Source organism: Micromesistius poutassou, assembly GCF_964030765.1.
Source record: "Micromesistius poutassou genome assembly, chromosome: 7".
NCBI classification, from domain to species: Eukaryota; Metazoa; Chordata; class Actinopteri; order Gadiformes; family Gadidae; genus Micromesistius; species Micromesistius poutassou.
Window position 1 is genome coordinate 13,025,546 of NC_140277.1, and position 25,145 is coordinate 13,050,690.

A 25,145-nucleotide genomic window follows, 5' to 3' on the forward strand; every position below is an offset into this window, starting at 1 on the left:
ATTCATTGGGAATCTGTGAGAGAAACGACATGGCTGTGTGTGGAATCTAATTCACTCCATCTCGCCTTTCAATAAAACGTCTTGTGACCTCCCCCCCTCTCGAGATACAGCAGCATCTACGATTCCATCGCTACTTTAGCCTCTCCGGGGAGGCATTTAGCAATTATGTTGAGGACATGTGGAAATCTGCTCATTTGTCATGAAATGCTAACTGGCCGTAGTTTGAGGACACGTTTGAAGGCACCAGGGACGACCGAGGACCCCGTTGGCATTTAGACGATTATTTTGCATAAAAATAAATTTGTCTTTTTTTAATGAATAAGAAATGTGTGTGTGTAATGATTATTTATATTCATTTGCAAATAATGAAATGCAATTATGCTTAGGTCAAGACCAAGGGGGTGGCTTTTTTACGGCCCCTTTCAAAAATTAGATATTAGAAAATAATATTTAAAAAAAACAGATGCTGGCCCTGAGCCGCGCAGTAAATCAAGTGCCCTTGCCAGAGAGAACGCGGTGACACCCGTGTAAGCATGAAACACAGAGCGCGCTCGTTTCGACCTCCAATTACCCCTCGTCCACACGTACGGGGCATTCCCATGTCCTACAGCTCACCTCTGTCAGTGTCGGTTCCACTTGGACAAGGAAATATAGAAATAAATGGAGAAGGATTGGGGCGCCTGGCAAGAGTGCTGTTTGAAGGGCATCAAAGTCCTGTGGTCCATTTTTATATTTCTGAATAACAGGTCTCTCTCTTAGTTAGTAACTCTTGTGTTACACTTTCATGCCTTTTAATGATTTTCTCTTTTCTTATTTGCTCAATATTTGATGGCCTCTTTATCGGAAAATAAATCCGAAAAATATATAAATAAAGCAAAAGCCCCACTTGATATTGACAACAGGATGATGTGATGATAATATAAAAACGCTATATTTAATAGATAAAAACTATGATACAATTCTGATGACCTTGAGAATGTCGCTATCGAGAGTATTTGCTAATTGCGCGGCGGTTCCATTGACCAGTCACTGGCAGAGGACGAAAAGTAACTCTGAGTGAACAAACATCCTGCACGCCATATGCCTTTGATAAGAAAAAAGGGTATGGCACATTTCCCCCCAAATGAAAAGCTAGCGAGCCAAGTCTCGCACTGCATATCAATCTGCTTCTTCATAATCTAGCAGAAAATCTGGAAATAGTCGTGACCAGCTCGCTCGTCTTGCATATTTCCCCCCTCCTCGATAAGAGGAGTGTGTGCCTTCCCTCCCACACACACTGACTTCACACACTGAACCCCAGGCAACATCGCTTCACGTGTGAACAGAGAAATCCACTAGCACAGAACCATGGTGACTGATCTCCCCGGTTCACACATAAAACAATATCACACCGCTTGTAAAAAAAACATAAATGTGCAGCGGAAGATGCGATCAGGGTGGATTGGTGGAAATGGCACGTTTGTTTTCCCTCCAATTGCGCCCAATCAGCTTTGAACGCAGACCGCATGGCCCTGCTCTGGGGTGGAGATGCTTCTGGAATACAGAGACACTAATGCCGCAACCCACATCTATTAGTGTGAATTAGGCAATTGCGCTCCAGCGCGGGCGCTGCGTCACATTAAACGTTTCAAAAGGGCTGCCGGGTGCCACTAAGCTGACGTCTTAGTCGCTGTAATACATCCGCGGTGCTAACAGTCAGTTTGGACAGCTAACTGTGAATTATGTGGCCGCCATTGGAATTATATGATTAGTGTAAATTTAACCAGGGTTTTACAAATCAATTTCATAGTGCACAGGCTTTCACTTTATGTTTCCATACAAAGCTAGCTCAAGGTGAATGGCACCAAGGCGAGGGGATAATGAGTATAAAACAGTGGATCTCAACACGGGAGGTGATCAGGGGCACCACACTGCTAGAAATAAAAGGCCTGCTAATACGCTTTCTACCAGTGGTTAAGGATTTGGACATGGCTGTCCGTTCGACTTCCAATCCAAACATGCTTTCCGCCGGGGAAGGGGATTTTTTAATTTCCAACACCCCAGACATCAAAAGCGTCGGAAGCTCAGAAAGTGTTTTGTGGAAAAGGCTCAGGATTTATTTTGTGGTGGTTATTTCTTCGTCATATATATATATATATATATATATATATATTTATTTATTTTTTTTACCTGTGCAATCAGGATTATAGCACTCCCTGCTCTCTGCCCAGTGACCCCGGCACTCGGATCCCCCGTGGGCCGCCGCAGAACACTGCCTGGTCCTCTGCTGAGTGCCGTTGGCACAGGTCACAGAGCAATCGCTCCAAGTGCTCCACTCCTGCCACTGTCCGTCCACTGAGGCGCCCACCCAGAACCAGGCCAGGGTTTGTCCCGGTGGAGGAGGAGGAGGAGGAGGAGGAGGAGGAGGAGGGTGGGGGTGAGGGTGGGGGAGAAAAGAGGACAGGCAGAAATATTCAGAAAACTGCTCTCTGGATGGATGCGCTTTTAGCATCTTGGGAAATAGCGGGGGTTGCGTATTATTATTATTATTTCATTTTTTATGGATACAATACATGTAATGGGTGCAGATATTTAGGGAGGCCTTTGAGGGCTGTTCACTGGAGGAAGTGAAAGTTGTTTTTTTTATGCCAACAGAACAAACATCATAATTAGGCTTTGAAACTAAATAGGCATTTCTACATATATTTCTTTAATTGTGTTAAATAAACAGGAACTGCTAAATCACATGCATTCACGTCTCCGTGGTAACATAATAAAAGCTCAGAGTTGCAGAAATAATCGTTCATCACAAATCTGCTACATCATTGTCAAAAGAATTGGGAGCACGCATTTTTAGGAATTCAGAATTTCAGTCTCTCTCTGGGTTCATAAACCAGTGTATTATACACCGAGGACTCCATGCTGTGCGTCGTATACATAACACGAGACCTCCATTCAAAGCTGTCTTCCACTCTTTCAAAATCTTCTGAATAGATCCCAACAAACACTGCACACGGGCAAAAAAAAAAACATAAGCTGCTCCCAAACTAGAAACTTTTGTGAAACTTGTTCTCCTTCGAGGTAATTCTAAAATGGTAATATCCCCCCCCCCCCCCCCTCGTACATCTCACGCTCCCAAACTTTCTATCCCCTTCCTCCACTTTCTAGCTTCGACAGCAAACGGCGAGGGCGTTTCTGCGCAGGCCATGTTGGGGTTTACCTGGGCACAGAGCGATGTTACAGAGCTTGCTCTGGGTCTCGGGTCCATCACAGGCCCGTCCACCGTGTAACGGGGGAGCGCACATCCTAGTGCGGGTGCGGTGGCCCCGCCCGCACGTGAACGAACACAAACTCCAGGGGGACCATTCCTCCCACACACCGTGTACTGCAGAACGACAAGACAGGGGTCAGGGGTCAGGGGCCCGGGAGGGTCGGGAGCCAGGGCCAGGCTCATCCGCTAAACAGGGGGCCACACTCTTTAGAGGGGGGTGGGGGGGGCCGCAGTTTGGTTGAGAAATAAATTTAAAAAAAACAAGCATGAGAGGAAATGATGTTGTGTGGTTTGAGCGTTGATGCTCTGGATGTTGGAGGACCTCGGACCAATGGCAGCGTTGAAGTATAAATATACTAGAACGTTGGGTACTGCCCTATACTTACCAGGTTGCGATGCAGGATAACACGACATGTTACCCGAGACAAAGGCTTTTGAATTATTAATGGTCAGTACTCCATGAGACAGTGAGCTAGGTTTGCCAAAGAAAAAGAAAAGAATGCATTTGGCCTGCAGGATATTGGCATGAATATTTATTACCGGAGCTGGCCTTCAAGTCAAAGTTTCTCTGGAAGGCCAAAGGTGATGAACATGAATGTGTGGCAAGCAGATTGTTGTGTTCAATAAAAAAACTGTACATTGCGGAATTAAGCCAGAAGTCAATCCGTAGCAATTACAGATGGGATTTCTGGCGGGCAATTTTTACTTCTTGCTGTTTTTGTTGTTTGTCTAGCCTTTTGGATAATGAAACAAATTTAAATGTTTACTCAATCCAAGAATGCCAGTTGTATCATACCATTAACTGAGGCAGATAACTCAGTGTGTTTATGACCTTTAAAATAAAATACAAAGAAAAAGTGTGCCTAGCAATTGAAGCTTATTGCGGTCAAGAATAATAGGGGGGTTTAAAGACAAAAGGTTTACGAAAGATTACTGGTAAAGGACTGCTACAAATGTGAGGTTTTCTAATAAGAATACACATCATGCATCAAATCTTTGGATTGGATTAAACATGTAGTATTGCCATCCCCTGCCTATTGGAACCGGCTGTGGTCTGTGTCATTCGGAAATGAAGGAAAAACAAATAAAAGCCCCTGACAAATGAAATCCATTCATCATTTATCATGAGTAAAAAAAAAAAAGCCGTATTAATAAATCTTTTAAAAAGTACAAAGTAAAAGTGGAATATTTTTTACTTAGTTAAATATTTCACCAACAATCTCTTTCATAATTAACATTATTCTAGCATAGCGTATGCTTATGTTATTAATGCTCAGCAGACAAGGCTAGAATAATATACCAATATTCTACACAATGCCAATCTACATTTTTTTTGTAAAATCCTTGTCGATTTTCCTAAAAATAAATCATAGAAATAAGGTGGTTGTTAAACTATTAAAGGAGGTATTTGTTCCCTTCTAACCGAATGATACATGCGCACTGTGATCTGTTTATGTCTTCCTCAATGGAGGCGTCTAGCTTATTGATGATGCTCATTTATTAATTTGACCAGGTTCCTTTGGGAATTTTAAGAACCAACTGCAGTTGCTTCACCAGCTGGCTCCATTCCAAATATGATTTGTTTACTTCGCTTGGCACCAATAAGTGAGGGTGGGGAGCAGGGGGTGTGATGGCTGATTGTTAGCCATAGGAAAGTTACTCTTTTACTTTCCTATAGGTACTCAACAGCCACTCCTTAAATAGGTTAAAATGGACAGATAGCTCAATATATAACTTTTTAGGTTGCGATTTTTTACAAGAACAAGAATATTCAGCTATTATGATTTCATGCCTGTGTTTCATTATTAACATTTTGATATACTCAAATTTGTGAAAATTCAGGATTAGTGGGAAAAAACACAGTTTAACTTGGAATGCAGTGATACACACCTGAAAACACTCTCAGTTAATCGCAAGCTATTTCACATGGTTAGATTTGGGTTTACACATGAATAAATGTGACTTAAAGTCTCTGGCAACATGTGTGCAGACCTGAAGACATATTAACAGCAACAACAACCAACAATAATTAACTCGGCTAGCTCGGTACCTTCGGGCTACCAATTAAAAATAATAATCCCCAATTTGTATGAATTTCTGAAATACGGCGGCACATGTGTTTGTCTCCTGAATGATGATGACAATTCTCAGAGAAACCCAGCCTTGCTCCCTGAGCGACATAATAATGGCCCTGATAGCGAGGCATTTTGAGGAAAATGTTCCTTAAAATGACTCGTTCACTTTACAGCTAATACTGCACGAGCGCGGTAAAACGCTGACCCCTTTTGAAAACTGCCAACTCCCCACTTGCCACATTTCAATATGAAGTACGTCTAAAATGTCAGCGCCGTCCGCAGGATTTCACAACCAGCCGTAAGGGAGGGGTTGGGGCAAATAATTTCCCCACTGTGATGCAATCACAAAAGCACTCTCTTTAATGGCAAAGGGGGCTTTAAATACGTAAGGAAGGACACCCACTCTGCCCGAGCCTACGTTCGGCTTCAGGCTCACCCAATTCCTCCGAGTAAACACGTGATTAGGAAGCCCGAATGCTACGCGTTTATTTCAATCCTGCTTTCCTTTCCTCACGTCCCGTCAAAACCCCGACCTTCCACCGGTCGGTGGGGGTGTGTTGTCAGACGTCCGGCTAGCCAGTGGTACCTGGGTGGTGGTGGTGGTGGGGATGGGGGTGGTGGAGGGAGGTGGAGGTGACTCATACACAACATGCCGGTACGCTACGGGCGAGACATGTCACGGAGCGTGCCTCGCGGCGCCGAGGTCACGTGACCGGTGCGTTAACGCACGGCTGACCTGCGCTCGCGTAGCGAGGGCGGGGTGACACATCGCTGCCTGGTGCGTCTGCCCCGGCACGACTTCCATGCAAAAAGAAACACACGAAATCATCCATCGTGATGAGTGCGGTGGTGACATGACGTTGACGTTTGAAATCAAATGGAAAAAACAACGTAACCTTTGTTTTACTGGAAAAAAAAAAAGGTGCATTTCTAACTTGAGGTAACCAGAAGGAAGGAGGAGGAATCATATGAATGGTCAAATAACAAATAATAACACCAATTAAAAAAAAACATCAATCAAATCCATGTCAAGTGAGGGTTACATTTCCTCCCGCCCAGTAAGGCGTCGAGGCGAGGTGAATGACATTGCATACTCATAATCATACAATCTGCGGGCTAACACTACCTGGGCAGGGGGCAGTGCTATTGCAAACCCTTGACTCTCTTAACGGGCCGGTGCAGTGCGTTCCGTACGGTGTCACACACGTTCTGGTTCGCACCTGCGACCCCTGACCGCAAGATACAGAGCATGAGCTCCACTGGGACCAGTCCTCTGCACCTGATTCACCTGTGTGGGAGAAGGGTGACACTAGTTAAATGCAGCAGAACGGTCCTGGTATACAGCCCCAGGGCGTGGTGGGGCGGGGCAAGGGGGAGGCTATGGGAGGCCAATGTAAGGCAACAATTTGGAGGGGAAAGAGGACAAAGTGGAGCAATGTTGAGTATAGGTTGGGGACGGAAAATCAGGAGAAGTTAGGGGGGGGTGGGGGGCTCCAATCTCTAAACTATAGGACACTGTTCTTCTTTTATGTGATATTTGGTATATATAACATAAGCAGTTTTAATGGGTTTAATTCGATCACATACAGTGCTATAGTGTCCTTAGATTGCAATCAAAGTGAGTGCACTCCTCTCTATGAACTAATAATGATCTTAATGGCAAGGGAGGCAGGAGTGGCTTGGGTACATTCCAAAGTAACGACGAATCTGAGTGCATGTATACAAAGATCACATAAAAGGCATTAGTATTTTCTCTTAGGAATTTAAAACAGTACACATTGCAGCTGTAACTCATTCACTATACATTCGTTTTCATACAGTAATCAACCAATGACTATGCATGCAGTTAACTTAAAACACAACTAGAAACGACCAAGTAAACAATCCAAAATAAATAATACTTTATAGGAATATCGTCACCATGCAAGAATAAAACAACTCAGTGAAACGTAACTGAAAGTAAATCAAAATAAAATGGAGGTTGAATGGGTGTTAGTTGTGAATGTCTGATGTATGAAGTCCCTTGCTAGGCAGAAGTTTTATTTCTTTGGCAACAGCAGGAAACTGTCTCCGGTTTAGGTCATGATCTTTTGAAATTATTATTATTTTTTGTTCAAATTAAAAGGATTAATTAAATTTCATACCGAGAAAAAAACGGAGGATGACTTTAATCAGCAGATCACATCTGTTTTAGTTATTAACATATGACTGAATTAGTTTTAATTTTTCCAAGTCAGTTTCGTTGATGTGTATATTTTTTTAAAGCTGGAAGGATTTTACATACAGCCCAACAAAAAAAAACTGAACTAGTCAAAAGCAATATTTCTTACTGTATATAACAAGCTAATAACTAGCCAGCCATAGGGTATTTTGATGCCCTTTAAAGGGCAGCATGGTTGTGCACAAACGAAAGGTTTTATTTTGTTATTCTACAATTACATTGTAGAATAACAAAATGTGTGTTTGATTAAAAAATTACACAAATCATGTTGGCCTTGTCAAATATGGGCATGACAGCCAAATACCAGAGGGTCACAAATGGCTAATTAAAAATATATGTGGCTGTGAGGCAGTGGTGGGAAAGCTATCAGCCATGGTGGCCTACTTTAAGAAACAATACATTTGGTCACTAGAAAGTGGACGATTGGTTTAAAAAAGAAGGGCAAAAATCTCCATCCATTGATATTGAAACAATAAAAACCTCATATGTATTTTATTTGAGAGCATTTTTATGCAATAGAGAATTGCTCAAGGAATCATTTTTTTGGTCAATTTCAGCTCTGAATACATTTATGTCTTCAATCGTTGGGTTTATTTTGGATTCAAAACAACCTTTGAACATGTACTTTCAAGGTTGTATGCTGAGGATCCAAATAGGGATCCTCACTCCTACACCTCTAAGTGAGAGTTAAGAGTAGGTCCATGTTCACTCTTACTTTCCACCAACGTCAGGTGTTGATTGATGCACGTGCTTTGTGCACCTGATTAAACCTTCACAGGGTATAAATTGCGGCATTGTAGTAGTGTGGTGATCCCACCACCTCTTTCAACTAGGCTATTTACCAAACTATTCAGCTTCAAGAGCACTTACAAATGATGCACTGTGTATCTAAATCACACAGAATGCCATACAGGTGTTCATAATAGCAACAAACTATGGCAGTGATCTCTCTACCGAGACCAGACAATGCTATATTTCTGCATTGCTGCAGCACACCTGCAGTGTAGCATTAAGACCACCAGGTTTATGGTGGCTATCGATAATTACAATTATACTGCAACTAGCAAAACAGCTCAAGCATCACTCTGCTGCCTGTGAGTGCTATGTTAAACAGAAAATACAATTGAAGCAACAAGTTGAGTTGCTTTAAGATTTTGCATTTGTGATTTGGTTAACATACAGTAACAGATGACAGCATGTTTAAACACACTTGGCGCTGAATAAAGTTTGACCATCTCACGTTATAATTGGATATATATTAACGTGGGATATTGGGACCACATACCCAGTGAAGGCTGGCTCATCAATCAAAAACATAACATGGACGATAAGGATGGATAAATATAGACACACCTTAACCATCACTTTGAGGTCTAAATATTATTTAATCAAAAAACACTGAAAGGTGGATCAATCCGTTTAATGAGGCAGTGCAGGGGAGAGTATATTAAACACTGAGGATGAGAAAACAGAAAAAGCCCAGCGATGAGACTTGGAACAAGGGAGGAACGCACCTACAGCTCATGTGGATGGAGAGATGCTGGTTAAGGGTTAGTCTATGAAGGGGAACTGTGGTGGGTGAATGGGGTGATGGACGGATTGATTCAACCAAGTGACAGGGGTGTGGATGAAACACATGAGGAAAAGAAAAGGGGTGAGAAGAGTGGGGGGGAGAAGAAAATAACTGTAATAGCCACTATGTATAAACCAGCCCACCCAGAAGAGTTTAAATCTGGCCAGAATCAAGTAAAACTAACTGAAGCCTTCTGTCCACTGTTAATGTAATGATTCATTATTGATATGGCCAACAGAACTCATGTAATCTATATTTTCTAAACTGCTAAATTAAACATGTGTGGGTTTTGTACAGCCGTCCCTTTAGATTAATTTAGTGTTTTGTTTTCGGCTGAATGGGGTCGAATCCTCTCACTGAATGACTCTATTAGGCCCGTCGGTGAATGACTCACTACATAGCCAGCCTAAGTTTTACCTTCTATTTAATTCATGATCCTTGAGTATATATGAGCTGTGCACTTCAGCCCACTGACTGTGTAACAATAAAACAAACTGACAACCCTAGTATGCTTATGCATCAAATAGTCATAGAGGCAACAGGGATGTATGTGTCCTGCTAGTTTATACGTAGCGACGGATGGTGAGGAGTAGAAACAAATAATAATAATAATAATAATGATGAAAAACAGTGTCACTTAAAAAAAAAGGGCAGGTACAAGAGAGAGAGAGAGAGAGAGAGAGAGAAAGAGGGAGAGAGAGAGCATGCATGTGACTCAAAATGAAATTAAGTTGTTTAGGCAACAAAATAAATAAAGTAAAGAAACAGAACTATTATATTACCAGTTTGTGCCATAAATTTAGCAGACTCAGCTTGCTCCTGCAGGGCCTTTGTGTCATGAACTGACCGCGGCCGCTGACTTTTTACTGTATGCTCTCCCATCATTCCATACTCTAGGGACAGAATAGAGGTTGAAATGAAAGCTAGGCTTAAACATGATCTTTCTGAGCACAAAAACGTATGTATATATATATAGAGATATAGATATGTAAGGATAAATATTAATATCAAATATTGCATTCTGTTTGTCGCGAAACGTGTCAAAGCAACTGTAATGCATGTCTAGAAACAAAGAGCACACAGGTGTACGTCGTTTAACTTGTCACTTTTTTTCCTTCTTCTTACTTTAAGGCAGAGAACAATGCAACGGATTTATAAGGGTGAGTTGGAAGTATTAATTAAGCTTGGTTTGAAAAAGCACAGCGTAGACACATAGCAAACATGCAAATAAACTCGACATCCGATTTAACAAGCTAAAACCTCATTGGGCCATCTCCCTCCCTCCCTCCCTCCCACCCATCCCCATCCCCATCCCTCCCTCCCTCCCTCCCTCCCACCCAGAAAAAAGAAACACAAAACAAAAAGTGAAAGTAAAAAATGTGTAAGCCATTGGAAAGCCACAGAGGAGGGGGAGGGGTCATGGACATAACATGCTATTGATCCACAGTTCCTAGCTCATAATTCATAGTGATCGATGTTGTTGGGTTTTTCTTCTGTTGGTGACCCGGTTCACCGCAAAGTGAACCTTTAGTGAAATTAGACAGTTAGACAAATGTATTCTGAGCTGGGTTTTTTTTAAGTTTGATTTATTGCCCTCTTTCTTGCCCAATGGATTTACGATATGAAATCTGGATGCATTGTGACTTAGTAACTTAGTGACTTATAGTTTTGACACCGTATTATTGAAATCCAGCCTTGAACTGTAAATCAGACACTTTGTGTTACGTTTGGTTAAGCACAATGTATTTTTGGATTGACCTAAATACAAAATGCTAAATGTGTGCGGATAGTTTTAGTGACAAGGTATACCGTACATAGTACCATTTTTTTTTTATGCGACACACAAGTGGTTGCATGTTTTTAATTTTCAGATGGACATACATAGGTGACGCACAAATAACAAGACACACACAGGGCTTTTGTTAGATTGATTCACAACACAATGTATAATCCATCGTCCTCAATTAAGTCACACAATTAAGATGCTTGACATGGCTTGGGGTGTCCACTTAGCGGGGATGGGAATTATCGTTGGTTTAGCATTGAAGTATTCAACCCCCGGGGTCGTTTAGCTGCAGAATGAACTGTGGCTGGATGGGAGCAGCATTCTGGCTTTAGCACGGGTGCGATGCAGCAGGCGTTTGAAATTATGCAAGTCATACCAACAGGCAAAAAAATAAAAATAAAGACTTTGACTTTTGACATTTCAGAACCCTTCTAAAAAAAAAATATATATATATACACATGGAAAATAAACAACTCCTTTTTCTGTAATGAATAAGATGTGGGTTGGTTCGGGAGGTTTTGAAACATAAAGGAAAACAACCCTGGTTTGTTGCAACCCAAATTCCAAAAATGGTATTTTCCCCCTGCGTCACTTGATCTCACCCGCATGTTTCGGTCAAATTAGGCAGCCAGTGCAGCGCTGTGTTGTACCCCCTGCTGGAAGAAAAACACACCACCCGGAAGAAAAGGTCCACTGTGCGGTGGCAGTGGCTCTGGAGCAGCAGGGAGGTCGGCCTAATGTGCCGCCAGCCAAGCCCCGGTAGGTGCTCTGACATGCACTCTCTGCGACAGCAGTGAGTGTGTGTGTTAGTGTGTGTGTGTGTGTGTGTGTGTGTGTGCGTGTGTGTGTGTGAGTGTGACTGAGCGTATATGCTTCATGCCCTGACGTGCTGTTTCTTGTATCATGAACCAATTCCCAAAGCGATTATTCTGTATGAAACCGAGGTGTGTGTGTGTGTGCGTGTGCGTGTGCGTATGTGTGTGCGTGTGTGTGTGTGTGTGTGTGATAAGCAGACAGATTGTTCTGTAGGAGACATGATATGAATGCAGGAGGCACAGGAGCCGTCGCCAGAGGGATAGGAGCATTTGCCCATCATCCTTGTTGGTTAATTGGGGTTCGAAAATAATTGGAATACACAACCACTGCACAAGTGGATTTTAGCTCAAACCCCATGACAGTGCGGTAAAAGTCAAACTAGTCGCAAAGTCATTTCATAACAAGCAACAAACTGAACAAAAGTCAAACTGTGAGCTCACAATGGGCGATATCAAGGTTGGCTTTTCTTTGTGTTTGAACTCAAACATAACAAATCTTTCCCTGACTGTACCGTCGTTTGTTATCATTTTCATTTTTCAAGTAGAAGGTGGTTCTCTTAAAATAAACTCTATATAAAGAGGTGTTACAATTGAACACTGAATGCAGGCTCACAGTGCCCCCTCTAGCAGTTCCTACTATCATCAAAGCGGAAATTAACAGACGAAGCAAAGTGAAGGAAAGGGTTCGGGGTCCCTGGAGATCATGTGTCAAGCGGAACATTATTTCAGGACGAATGGTCGAAGTGAACGCGGAACAAAGCCTGAGCCAGAACAAATGTCCTATCGATGCAGGGTGTCTCTGTAAGGCTACCTGTTTTATCACCCCTCCGCCCCCCCCCCTCTCTAAAGAGGCAATACTGCATCTTTAGTGAACTACTCATCTTTGGTTGAACTAGTCTGACATTAAATAAGAAAATTTCGGACAAAAATTATGTATGCACCGAAAACTGTATTTGCGACATTGACCGAAACACTTTTAAATAGTACCATTTATTGCTGATTATCAATCTCACCATTCCTGTTGTTTCTAGCTAAACCAATAATTACATTTACGTGGGGACGCTAAATAAACGGAGAAGAAACCAATTTATTCCTTTAATATTCACACAACGTTGTGAGTGACCTTAAGAAACTGCCGTCTATAAATCCAGCCAGCCATGTAACAGCAAAAAGAAAACGGCTGATATTTTCACATTCACCTTTAAATCTCCTTTCATTTGTTACTGTGGTCATTTCAATTTTCCCCCCATCTGACATCAGCACATTGGTAACTAGGATAACATGCTTCCGCTGCAAAGCATGAATCACAGGCTAAAGGTTGTCTAATCGCAAGTTCCACACTTGTTACCCTGTCCGTAAAATTGGAGAAGAGGTTTGAAAGATAAAACTTGAAATCGTTTTTTTTACATAGATATGGAGGTGAATTAATTGTGCCAACTGGAGGGGGATAAATTTGCAATAATCTTTTTCATGCTGCTGATAAACTACGTTATTATGTCTGCGCTGTGCCGCTTGTTCCAGCAATCATGTCTGGATCAAATGGATCATGCTATCAGCTCCACTGGGAAAGAGCATTTATTTCGGCCCTTTAAGCCTTTTCTTATGATTCTATACGGGATTTAAGATTGACATGTGGCCTAGTTTTTTTTTTTGTTATTCTAGGAAGTTGTCGACGGGTGGTTCATGTCACAAGCTTTGAATGCACTTTGTAGTGCTGCTGTATACTGTATATGGCCATGTATAGGAAGGACTATTGATAGATTGGCATTTGTTTAGTATTAGTATGTTTTTGAAGTCGTACAGTATAGTGCTACAAAGTACATGCTGTGAAAAGCTCAAGCATGGATGTGGTTGGAGACAGCTTGATGGTTGTTGTACTCAATTTGTACAACATTTTCAACTTCTGGGCTGCATCCAAAACCATCACCCTAACCAATGTATTTGTAAAATCAAACCAAATATATTGATTATTCCACTATGTCTTCGTGGTGTCTTTTGTTTTATGTCTCAACCAAGTCCACATTTCACAGTGTATTCTTGAAACAGTATAGCCTCTTCGTGTTTCCCCATGGTGTCATTGACTTAATGTTGCATACGATGACCATATGGCCGAAAAGACCCATCTGTAAATATCGCTGCCACTTCCCTAGGTGGACGACGCCCGAGTCCATCGGCCTGTCCTCCTTCATCACATTTCATGGAACAGCGTTGGACAGCGGCTTGTTAGTGAGGTGGCAGACATCTCTGTGAAACATACTGAAACGTCTCAGGGAGAGCCTCGTTCTCCGTAGGCGTGTGAGGCGTTAAAGAGGCTTCAGCTGGGATCCACACAGGATTAGCTTTTAGCAAATGGAGAGCTAGCTCCCGGGGACCAAGGGGAACACACAACCGGAGTGGATTCCTCTTTCTTTGATTGGGTGGGGAACAGTACGTTTCTTACTAATGTAATGCCCACTTTTGTACATTTTGTGGCCATTTGCAGGGGGGTCTTACCGTGCTCAACTCAATTCACCACCACAAAAAAAGAGTGCAGATGAGAGTGCACTCTTTATGGGACACGCAGTTCCCATTTTGAATCACTTACAACATCAAAGGAAAGGTTACCAGGTTGCATGTTTGAGTTACGTTTTTCATATGGATACCACTACATAAAAATACCTTCCTGAATAAGGTTGGTGGTCGAAAAGTGAAAATTGACGGTACGATATCACATGACTAATGGATGTCATTAAAACACGGTCACAGCCGTCACATACACATACAGGCCTTGTTCCAGTGAGTGACATGAATTGCTTCGGAGCAGACAAACTGGAGACAGGCAACGGTGACTGCCAATGTCTCAGAGTCTGAGTCGCTTATCCAATCGAGCTTTAAGCAGTGCTTGGGTTGGCCGCGGAAGAGCACCTTGGACGGCGTTCAATTCCTCTCTCAAGCGCGTGGACAAGTTCTGCTGCGTGTCATATCATTGAGAGGTGTGTAGAATCCAGGAGCGACGTCAATCAGCGTTATGGCTAACCTTGCATGAAATGAGCGCCGGCTCAGAGGCCGACCGTGAGAGTCTCAACGTCGGGGGTCCTCCACACGCTGGCCCTGCTCCTACTAACCGACCGGCTGCCTGTCACCGCCGTCCGCTCTAACGAGAGCCACTTCATTAGCACCGCACTCTGACCAGTCCAAGTCCCGCCCCCTCCCCCCCCCCCAAGAGCTCAAGCGAGCACCATGCCAGGAACCAGCAGAGGGATACCTACTAACTATCCTTTTTCATATTCAATATTTGTCGGGTTGTCGTAAACGTGATGGAATATAGGAGTTAAAAAAGTAATAAATTGCTATCTGCCATCTGGAAATATACTTTTGTACTTTTGTTTAATGTGTTTGTTTAATTACATACTAATACTATTACCAGTAGTGCTACAACTACTAGTAAAAGCACTATTTTGTATAATAATTATCAATGGGCTGTATACGGTTCTAATCAAGATGAACTACTCTGTGAATCCCCTTAATAAAAACATTGATAATAACATTAAAGGTATCCATGTACGGTTACCACGTGAACCTCACTATGAGCGGTACCATATGCCAAAATTAATTTAAAAAAAACTCAATTAGGCATTCATTAGGAAAATGAAGGGGTTGCAAGGAATCAGATACAAATTATGAATTGTCCTGTGAGACACACAATTATCCATCATCTTCCTTCTACCATCTGTTTACTTTCCTAATGACTTAGATTGGAACCAAATTAGAATTCTGAGTGACTGCCACTGCACCGCGTTTGGAAAGTCACATGAACCCGGCACCAAATGACATAATGAACAGAGCTCGACGGGCAGTTAAAAAGGTACGCCGCATCTCCTCGAGAATACCCTGTCAGAGATAATACACTGTAGATGAGAGACAGATAGAGAGGGAGAGAGGCCGAGAGGGAGAGACCGAGAGAGAGAATGAGAGGGAGAGAGAGCAAGAGAGTGAGAGACCGAGAGAGGCCGAGAGAGAGGCAGAGAGAGAATGAGAGAGAGCAAGAAAGAGACCGAGACAGTGAGACAGAGAGAGAGAGACAGAGACAGAGAGAGAGAGAGAGAGAGAGACATAGATGGTTAAATTGCTATTGGAAATTAAAAGGATAATTTACAACGCTAAACGAGGGAGCTGGGACTGAGCAGTACCGCACAGAGCAACCTAGATGGAGCTCTGCTGTTATCAAATCACTTCATCCACGCGCGCTGTTGCCGGGTGCCCAGAGCAGACTACCTACCTTTTTTTCCCTCCTTATTTTTCCTTCTTTTTTTCCCCTCACATCCATGGGAAATTTAACGCTTGTTTTCATTCGACTCAGCCGAAACATCCCTAACACTTTTTATTTCCTAAATGTGTTGATACACACTTTCCCCCCCTGAATATTACTCATTACACAGTATCAAAAACACTTTGCATATAAAGAACTCGGCGGCAAGATTATCGACTGCGTTTGGTTTTCGGGGGAGACGGGGTTGGTGGGGGTTTGTAGGGGGAGATGATGAAGGGATTCATTTTTGTGTCCTTTCTCCAGGCTAACCCTTGGAAACCAACGTAGCCCGTGCATGCTAATAGGTCAGCGGGCTGATGATACGTCCTGCCACCGGCCCAGCATGGGCCATGCTATCAGGCGATATAGGCGCCGCCGGCGCATAGCCCGCACTCTGCTTTAAAGCGAACGCTGGGATTAAAGTCACCGAGCAGAATCAACAGCCTTCTAAAACAGAGGCACTGTTCAACCACCCATGAGGAAAACTGGGGACCGCTGCAGACGCACACATAAAAGGAGTACTGTGTGTGCATCGACAGAGACGCGAACGGAAGCAGAATCCCTAATGAAACCGGTTCAGACAGGAGAGGCTGTTTACATGAGGAGTCCGCCCAGCTCAACCGCGCTCGCACTGTATCGACTTTTACGGTGTGATCCAGGACATACGCCCTTCAACGTATGGATGGTGTGGTGAGGTTTAACGGCGGATATGACAACGCTTTTGACTCTGTGTTATACTGCTCCGTAAGATCCAGAGAATTGGAGGGGAATTTATACCTTTGTAACCTTTTCATCGTCCATCACTGTTTGAGAGCATGGCCATCACATTTATGCCAAAGGAACCTGTTCTCCATACTATACTTTGGGGGGGATTGTATGGAAAAGACTGGACTTGGCTTCGGCCCAGGGAGGCACAACCTCAGAAGACAACCTGGCAATCAGAGAGCCAGCCCAACGCCAAGCCACCATGCCAAGCACTGCATCTGTCAACGGAGAAATATGACACAATTTTTAGCTCTTTTGCAACGGCAGCCAATTCCCAAAAGGGCCGACCATGTCCTTTTAACAGAATTTTACTCGGCGTAATGCAGTGTAACTTTTGATTTAACGGAGTTCAAGACAAGGCATTAATGGTTATTCCATTTCTCTATATGTGGCACACAGTACAACAAAGAGAAAGGAAAACACTGCCTTTTGTTTTTTTATCGCGACGCAAACAAAGCCAATTCCCCACCACCATGAAGTCATCCCTTCTCGTCTCTTAATGAGACTTCCATAATTCATGTCACCAAGCTTTCTCTTCTTTTCTCCCTCCCTTCCTCCCTTCCTCCCTCCCTCCATCCCTCCCTCGCACCCGACACCGTCTGAGCCCCTTCGCTCTCCGCGTCTCGCGGCAGTGAAACGCGACCGCTGTCGGGGGCCTGCCACCCCGCATCGCGTCAGGCGGTCGCGTCACGCCACGCCGTGGAGCTAGCGACGGGGAAGATGCTCACAACGTCTGCTTGTCACGGCTCATTTTGGGGCAAAGCTCATGTTAAAAAACAAAGGCGCTGCTCCGTGTAACTAGCGGGGCCGGTGATTCCTTCCGTGACGGGCGCCAGAGCGCCACGTGATACGAACCAACGTTTGTCGTCAGATAGAGGCCGGCACCGAGCAGCCGGACTGTCACTCCACGTTCGCTGCTCGTAGCAACGGCTCTGAGGAGCTCTTGTCGCTCCGCGTTCGTTGTTTGTTTGTTCGTAGAGGTGGACTTTCCCTTTCGTCGTCACCCGACTGTATTTACGTTGAATGTAGATGTGAGGGACCGCGTTTTTTGGGATATGGACTCACTGGACTGGAAAGTGTGGACAAGAACAAGGGTTTTATTTCCGTTATATTTCCGTCAATCAAAAGTCCAAAAATAAATAAACAAAAATAAATCCACGGTTCAAAATACAAATGAACGTTCCAAAAATAGCTTTTAGCAATTTAGCATAGCATAAATTAGCTTAGCATGACTTTAGCATAGCATGACGTTTCCAGTACTGTCCTAACATCAACCCACCTTCAGCCCCCATCATAAAATGAGACACCCCTAAAATAGGCAAAGGAATTAGTCCCAGGTGGACCAAACAATGCCAGTTAGGCCATACCATTTACACAGGGGATCATTTCCTGGCCTAAACTAGATGGACTAACGTACTGCCCCCTACTACGACGGAAGTACAAATATAACAATCAATTTGCTGGAATGGGAGAGACATTGAGAAGGGTTTTCACTTTCTCACAGTAGAGTTTGGGTTTATAGTGTGTTATATCACAAAGTGTAGCAAAACACCCAGCTGTATTTAAGTTGAACGTAGAGGTGCAGCAGACAGTGGATGTATAGTGTGAGTATGTTATATCACAAAGCGTAGCTAAACACCCGGCTAATTATAGGTTTTTTTGCGGGGGAGGATTTTGGTGCCGGCAGCACAGAAGTTCACTTCCTTCAGGTGCTGAAAAATATTATTTTGTCACCTTGGAGATGAGAGGGATATGCGATGAATTGATCGATGATAAAAATCATATTTCACTTCTTTTTTTTACCACTTAGTCATCAGTACTTGAACTTGTCTTCATTCAACACAGCTGTCTAAAAATGTTACCTTCATTTTTTGTATGTTGGACCAACACAGAGCAATTTGATGGTCATGGAAGACTGTTTAATTTCAACCTTTTTCAATGTGTTACGAGGTGGCTGTCATCGTTGGCCATTTTCCATTTTTACATATTCTAAACATACATGCTGATGTATCATCCCAAAAGAAAAAGAAAGCAACACTCGAGGTTAATAAAGCAATCACTGCACATTATTTCCCACTTTCAATGGAAACCTATAATTTACCAAAAAAACGTACCAATTCAACAGACCTTTCGTTCTTGAATTAAAATGAAAAGGCTATATGTAAAAGCAGTGCCTGCTTCAACGCATAGACGCATCCTAAGACTGAGATACGGGTGAATTGGAGAAGACTCTCTGAAGCATCAAGTAACCTTGATGCTATTTTGGTATCCTGAGAGAAATAGGCTATTGCCCCTCTGATTTCATAAGAGCCACCAAAGACCAGCACTCAGGGGCCCAGGGAAAAAACAGATAGGACTTATAAATAATATATAAATATGAATAAAATATTGGGACAACATGGTGGGCGATGGTTGACTTTCTATTACTAAATTATGTATAACTATTATTATTATATATTACTTAAAAAATATGAATAAAACCATTGTTGTTTTTTTTCTTATCACTTATTTGGACTTTTGAGGCCATTTACTTCAAGCCGCCATGCTGTTGTTATATAATAGTTAAGAGACCATAACAGACCCGTGAACAGCACTAGTGTTCGCTTGTATCTCCTGTGCTTCTCCCTATCCAGGCCCGTTACCTCTTATGGTCGTGGAGGTGAAAACCATGAGAGGAACTGGTAATAAGAAGGATGCAAACTGATATCAGAACCAGGATGGGTTGACGCCGTTCACACGGGAAGGGAAAGCGCCCGAGATCAGGTAGAAAAAAACGGCGGATATTCAACCGTATTCAACCGCGCCAGACTCCAGGAGAAATGGGCTGAGCGGTTCGCAGCGATGGATGCACAGCGCTGGGCGGTCGGGATTAAATCGCGGGCCGAGTATGAAATGATGGATCCTCGCTACACCCAGCTGCCGAGGCGGCCGCGAGAGGTGCGATTATCGGAAATTAATTGTTTTTTAATGTGCGCGTGGTGAGCGTGGTCCGGCGCCACACAGCTATGCACCATTAATGTGTTCAATTAGCCGTTCGACAACTCATCGATGGCCAACGCATGGAATTGATTACCGCCCCACCAGCTTCGCCCTGCTGGTGGCCACGTTCAGAATATTAAGTATTTGGTCAAAATTCCTCAAGTGCGCGTGCTCAATTAAGCCTCTCCTTCAACATGGCCGTTCGATTATTGGATGCCCCCAGGCCGTGTTAGGGGCGGGGCGGAGGGATACAGGGACACCTAGGGACATCTTCTAACACACACACACACACACACACACACACACACACACACACACAAGCTGACACAGACAGACAGACGCGCACACACACACACACACACACACACACACACACACACACACACACACACACACACACACACACACAAACTCTCTCTCTCTATCTCCCTCGTTTACCCTCTCCCCCTTTTTAATCGTACGAAAAACACAAGCGTGACCACTAATCTTAATGATTTATTTTATTCCTAAGACCTAAAATAAAAAGAAGCGGAAAAACCCAAACCCCGCTCCGAGCCACCTTGCGCCACCCTCTGCTCCGCGTGGGCCATTACGACAGTAGGGAGGATCGAAGAGCATTATCCCGCCACACAATGGCTGCTGCCGTCCATTCAACCGCGCGGTGGACTGGACTGGAATGGGGAGCCAGAGGAGGAGGAGGAGGAGGCTTTCTGCACAGGTCGGTCGCAAACTCCCCCCCCCCTTCCCCCTACGGGATAGCTACGCCTGAACGGTCAGTCCAACCTATTGTCCGTCAGCCCGCATCATCACGGTCGGCTATAGCCGCCTGACGGGCGGGGGCGGAGCAGTAAAAGCCGGCGTGTGCGCGTTCTGTGAGTGTGTGTGTGCGACCGAGCGGGCCGGGGGTCGCGTCAGTTCAGGGGAGGAGGAGGCGGAGGAGATTTCAGACCTGGTTTCACCCAGAAAATAAATCAAGAGATGAAAAAAAAACGAAAAAAAAACAAACTCAATCGCTGTTGTCGAGACGAACACTCGACGGTGACGGATGAGGGATTGTTTTAAGTGTGCGTCGTGACCGCGCCGCGTGTCCGGACACGTGTGGTCGCGTCCTCCGCGCGGGACGGGGATCAAAGATCCTTGAAGGACCCCGTTTCACGCACTGCATCAAAACACAGCGGCTGTCCTCCCGCCGCGGTCGGCTTGCGTCATCGGTAATTCCTAAGAAGGAGTAAAAAAAAAAAAAAAAGCCCTTCTCCCGAGGCACGCTGTTTCGCACAGTTTACAGTGCAAAGGATTATCTGTTGGGAGTGTGAATGACAAAACCATTACCTTCCGGTCTCCCGCGTTCGACGAATGAGAAGAAGGGTCTTAATGGGCTTTTCAATGCAAAATAACTGAGCGGAAGGATGCATATATATTTTCCACTCTAATCAGCATAAGGGGGGGGGGGGGGGGGGGGAGTAAAAAAGCTGTCTTTTCATGCATTCTCCCTTCGCCTAATCTAATTAGAATGTATTATACCACGCAGAAGTTCAAGGACATCAATAGATTCATTTCCCCTCCCTTACACACACTGCAGTTGTTAGGCAGGCCACTAAAAGGGGTACCATTCTAAATGGAGAGAAAGTAACCATTTAAAGCCAAACAATCAGGCCTCCTTTGTCCAAGCCACCCGAGATCATCAGTCAATGTGCATTGGCTCTGGCATTTGACCCATTCTTCTGCTGAATCAGTTGGCATATGAGCACTCACAGACAGGCCCGATGAATCGCTACCCGTTCCGGGATGCGACAGAATAATTTGTGTAATTTTACCTTCACTACAACAAAGGCCACGTGGACTGCTCGTCAGTGGCCTTCACAAAATCAAATCAGTCCCAAATGAAGAAGTATGTGGTACTTGGTAGTGCGGTGTGTTGGTTTGTGTGTGGGTGGGTTTTGTGTGTGTGTGTATCCGTGTTGTGTGTTGGGTGTGTTGTGTGGATGTGTGTGTGTGTGTGTATATGTGTCATGTGTGTGTGTGTGGCCCAGCAGTGTTAAATATAAAGTAATGAATTTGTCATGGAGAAATGTAATATTGCCACAGTCCTGTATAGTTTGGAGGTCATAGTGATGTTGATAATAACTTCAACTAAGTCAAAAAAGTCAAAGTCAGCTTTATTCTCAATTACTTCACATGAAGACACACACATACAAAGCAATGGAGAAGACGTTTCCCACTATCCCACGGTGAACAGGTAAAGTGATAAGACAAGACAACAAGACAACAGAGTTGTCAGAGTTATAAACAGAGTTGTTATGTATACCACAGAATAGTACCAGGAAAACTGCTCCAAATGGGCGCAATGGAACTGTGTGTGGAAGTGCTGTGTTTTACAACGACTGTGTGAATTATAAATGAACACAACACAACCAACGTTGCAGATGCATATTAATCATTGGTGTGCATCTCAACACAATGGCAGGTGAGGTTATTTCGTGCTAACAAGCAATTTAAAACACAGCTCAGGACTATTAAATGGGTCAGCAATCATCAGGGTAGACTATGAAATTTGTTGCATTTTGCCTGCAAAGTTTTTATTTTTGGTACATTCGCAGAGAAAAATCAGTATTTCCACTGTGTGACCGTAGTGATTTTCCCCGGCTGTGCGACTATTACTCCGGTGGGTGAATCCCTGCAGGGGGTGGGGGCTCGGCTGACATTCAGCCACTCAGATGCATCCCCTTCTCTAACTCCTACTTTTGATCGTGTCTCCCTAACACTCAGTGAAAGTTTTGATTGAATTTCACAAGGTTCACGGATAAAACAACTCCTTTCAAACCACTGCACTCACAATGATTATTGCTTGTGCATGGCACACACACACACACACACATTCACACCCTTTCACACACACACACACACACACACACACACACACACACACACACACACACGCACTCACACTCACTCACTCACTCACTCACACACATCAGACGCTCACACACACTCACTCAGACACTGTGGGTCCGTTAAGTGGGTCAGCGTTGCTCACATTTCATCAAGGTAAACACAGCGAGGTATCAAAGCAGTGATCACAAGGGGGATAGGCAAGCGAGGGTATACCAATGAAGAAGAGCGGAGTGAAACACACGCACACACACACACACACACCTTCTGTTTGCACCTCGTGAAGTATTCCTTATCAAAGAAGCGCGTCTGCACCATAGCTGTTAAAATAAAGAAGATAACAGAGGCAGGAAGTGTAATGGAAAGGAACCAAAAAAATAAAACAAGTACCTTCTTAAGCTCTGGGGAGCAAACAAGAACACTAAGTGAAATTAAATATGGTAACTAGAACAAATGGATAAATAACACCCAAAATGCAGATTACTTTTTTACATTCGCATTTTTTTTTTTTTGTCACTCACGGTGGAAAAGCGACGTTGTGAAATGAACTTGTTGAATAATGCTCCCTACATGTGTATGGCGCATCGGCTGAATTCCTGATGGAATGCAAATAGCTAATAAGTTAATCAGAACAGACGGCACTCACCATAACTATATTCACACATGAATGCAAACCACACTATTTTCATTTGCAGTTAGGGCAATCAGCATTTGCTGTTGTCCGAGACGGACCTAGCATGGAGACAGCAGACAGAACTCATTATATTATATGATACCCTCAATAATTCATTATAAAACCAGCCCTTCGTGCATGTCCCCCCACACCCCCATTTTAATATGTTGTAGCTGGAGCTCAATGGGCCCTTCAAGATCAGCTTCTGATTAGCTTATGCCCCCTACTTCTCCGCAAACCCTTTCTCAACATCCACTCCAGGCTTCCCACTTTCTCCACGCTATTAGGGAAATGACAGCAGCAACTTCCTGGGGGAGGCTCTCACAAAGAGACGAATCAATTGGAGATTTTCTCTCATTATCTGCCCGCTGTCGGTCGCCAAGCTGTATATTTATCCACGGCCTCCCTCCCCTCCCCAATCTTTTTCGCCTTTTATTTTATTTTGTTCCAGTCCACTGGAAACTTTCCCTCTTTTGGCGTACCAAAGGACAATCTTAAAATCTTCTCACACCCCGATTAAGTGGACCGTGGAATACTCAAGGCGATGAAAAAACGATTCCTTTCAAGCCCATCGCTCGTCTGGATTCCTCCCCGAGGTTTGCTCTCGCCAGCCAGTTTCGAGGCTAACGCTATAGTCCCGGAATTAGGTCACTGTTTCTCTAAGTGTAAGACACATATTAATACTGTTGTCCACGGGATTATAGCGACGTACATGCAGAAGTGTTATTAAAGACATATCAGGGAGGCCATGAGGCACCGGGACTACACTGAGGAGACGGAGAGGAACGTTTCCTAGCCATCTACGAGACGTTTGGCCTATTTCTTGTTGGATAATGTGTGTTGGGCATTAACAATCCCTGATTCATACACAGTTGGCAAAGACTCTACACCGTTTTTTTTCTCTTACATTTCGATTTCTTGCTTTCGTAATTACAAGTCAATATTACAAAAAAACAGACATGAATGTATTTTCAACTGTTACCACAGAGGTGATTAATCCTGCTGCCTCGCGGCGAACAAGACCCAGGATTCAAACCCGGGACTTTCTATCCGGCTTTCCCGTGTTACGGATTCCAACTACCTCAAAGTAAGAGGCTTTTACGGGGGAAGTGCTTAAGAAACGGAGCCCCCGATGCTGAGTAAGCCATCGATGGGTAAACACAGGTTAAAAATATAACTGCTAAACTGCCTGCGCGTCTTTAAAAAGTTCCACAGTCAGGGTGATGGCGACGTTTCAACCGGTTTATTTTTCATCGTGTGCTTTATTTGCATAATATAAAGCTTGATTGAATTAAAGTCTCTCCGATGTGTGGTTCCAAAAATAACTAACCCGCATAACTCGCACTAAGGAGTATTCATAATTGAATCTTATAATACAAAAAAGTTTTGCTGTTGCCTGGCAACCAAGTTAATCACTGCTCTCTGTGCACCCTTCTTTCTGTTTTAGCAGCGACGACAGGTATGGTACGTTTTTCATTTTGTCAACGAATATGGAAAGGGTCGGTGGCGGAGGTAACAGTAATAGAGCACTTTATTCATTCAAGAAGGGGGATTTTAAGTGTTGCAAATTCAGGTGTTGAACCTCACAGTTAAGTTCAATACCTGAGTGAAGCGAATATCAAACAAAAGAGGATAACATAATGAATGTCTGCATAATGGAAAATCTGTGATATACACCTATACCCAGCTTCAAATGAACGGAATAAACGACGGTAACGATAAAATATATAATGACCTTTTTTGTTTAAACGGTTGCGTACTATTCTTGAAAAGAATACAAATGCAAATTTGTTCCATGATCCATGAGGTCTGGTAGAAACCCACGCTGCAT

General features: G+C 43.6%; 1 protein-coding gene across 3 annotated transcripts in view; it reads right to left on the bottom strand.

Annotated features, from left to right (window-relative positions):
* adgrb3 (adhesion G protein-coupled receptor B3) overlaps nucleotides 1-25,145 on the bottom strand; it is a gene marked incomplete at both ends in the record, with an annotated part of 102,355 nt that overhangs the window by 53,980 nt on the left and 23,230 nt on the right. For all 3 annotated transcript variants that reach the window (XM_084471019.1, XM_084471020.1, XM_084471018.1), the window contains 4 exons: nucleotides 2,170-2,334; nucleotides 3,200-3,364; nucleotides 6,452-6,613; nucleotides 9,902-10,012. In XM_084471019.1, the coding sequence (XP_084327145.1) occupies nucleotides 2,170-2,334; nucleotides 3,200-3,364; nucleotides 6,452-6,613; nucleotides 9,902-10,012 (603 nt within the window). The remainder of the gene's footprint in view (nucleotides 1-2,169; nucleotides 2,335-3,199; nucleotides 3,365-6,451; nucleotides 6,614-9,901; nucleotides 10,013-25,145) is intronic.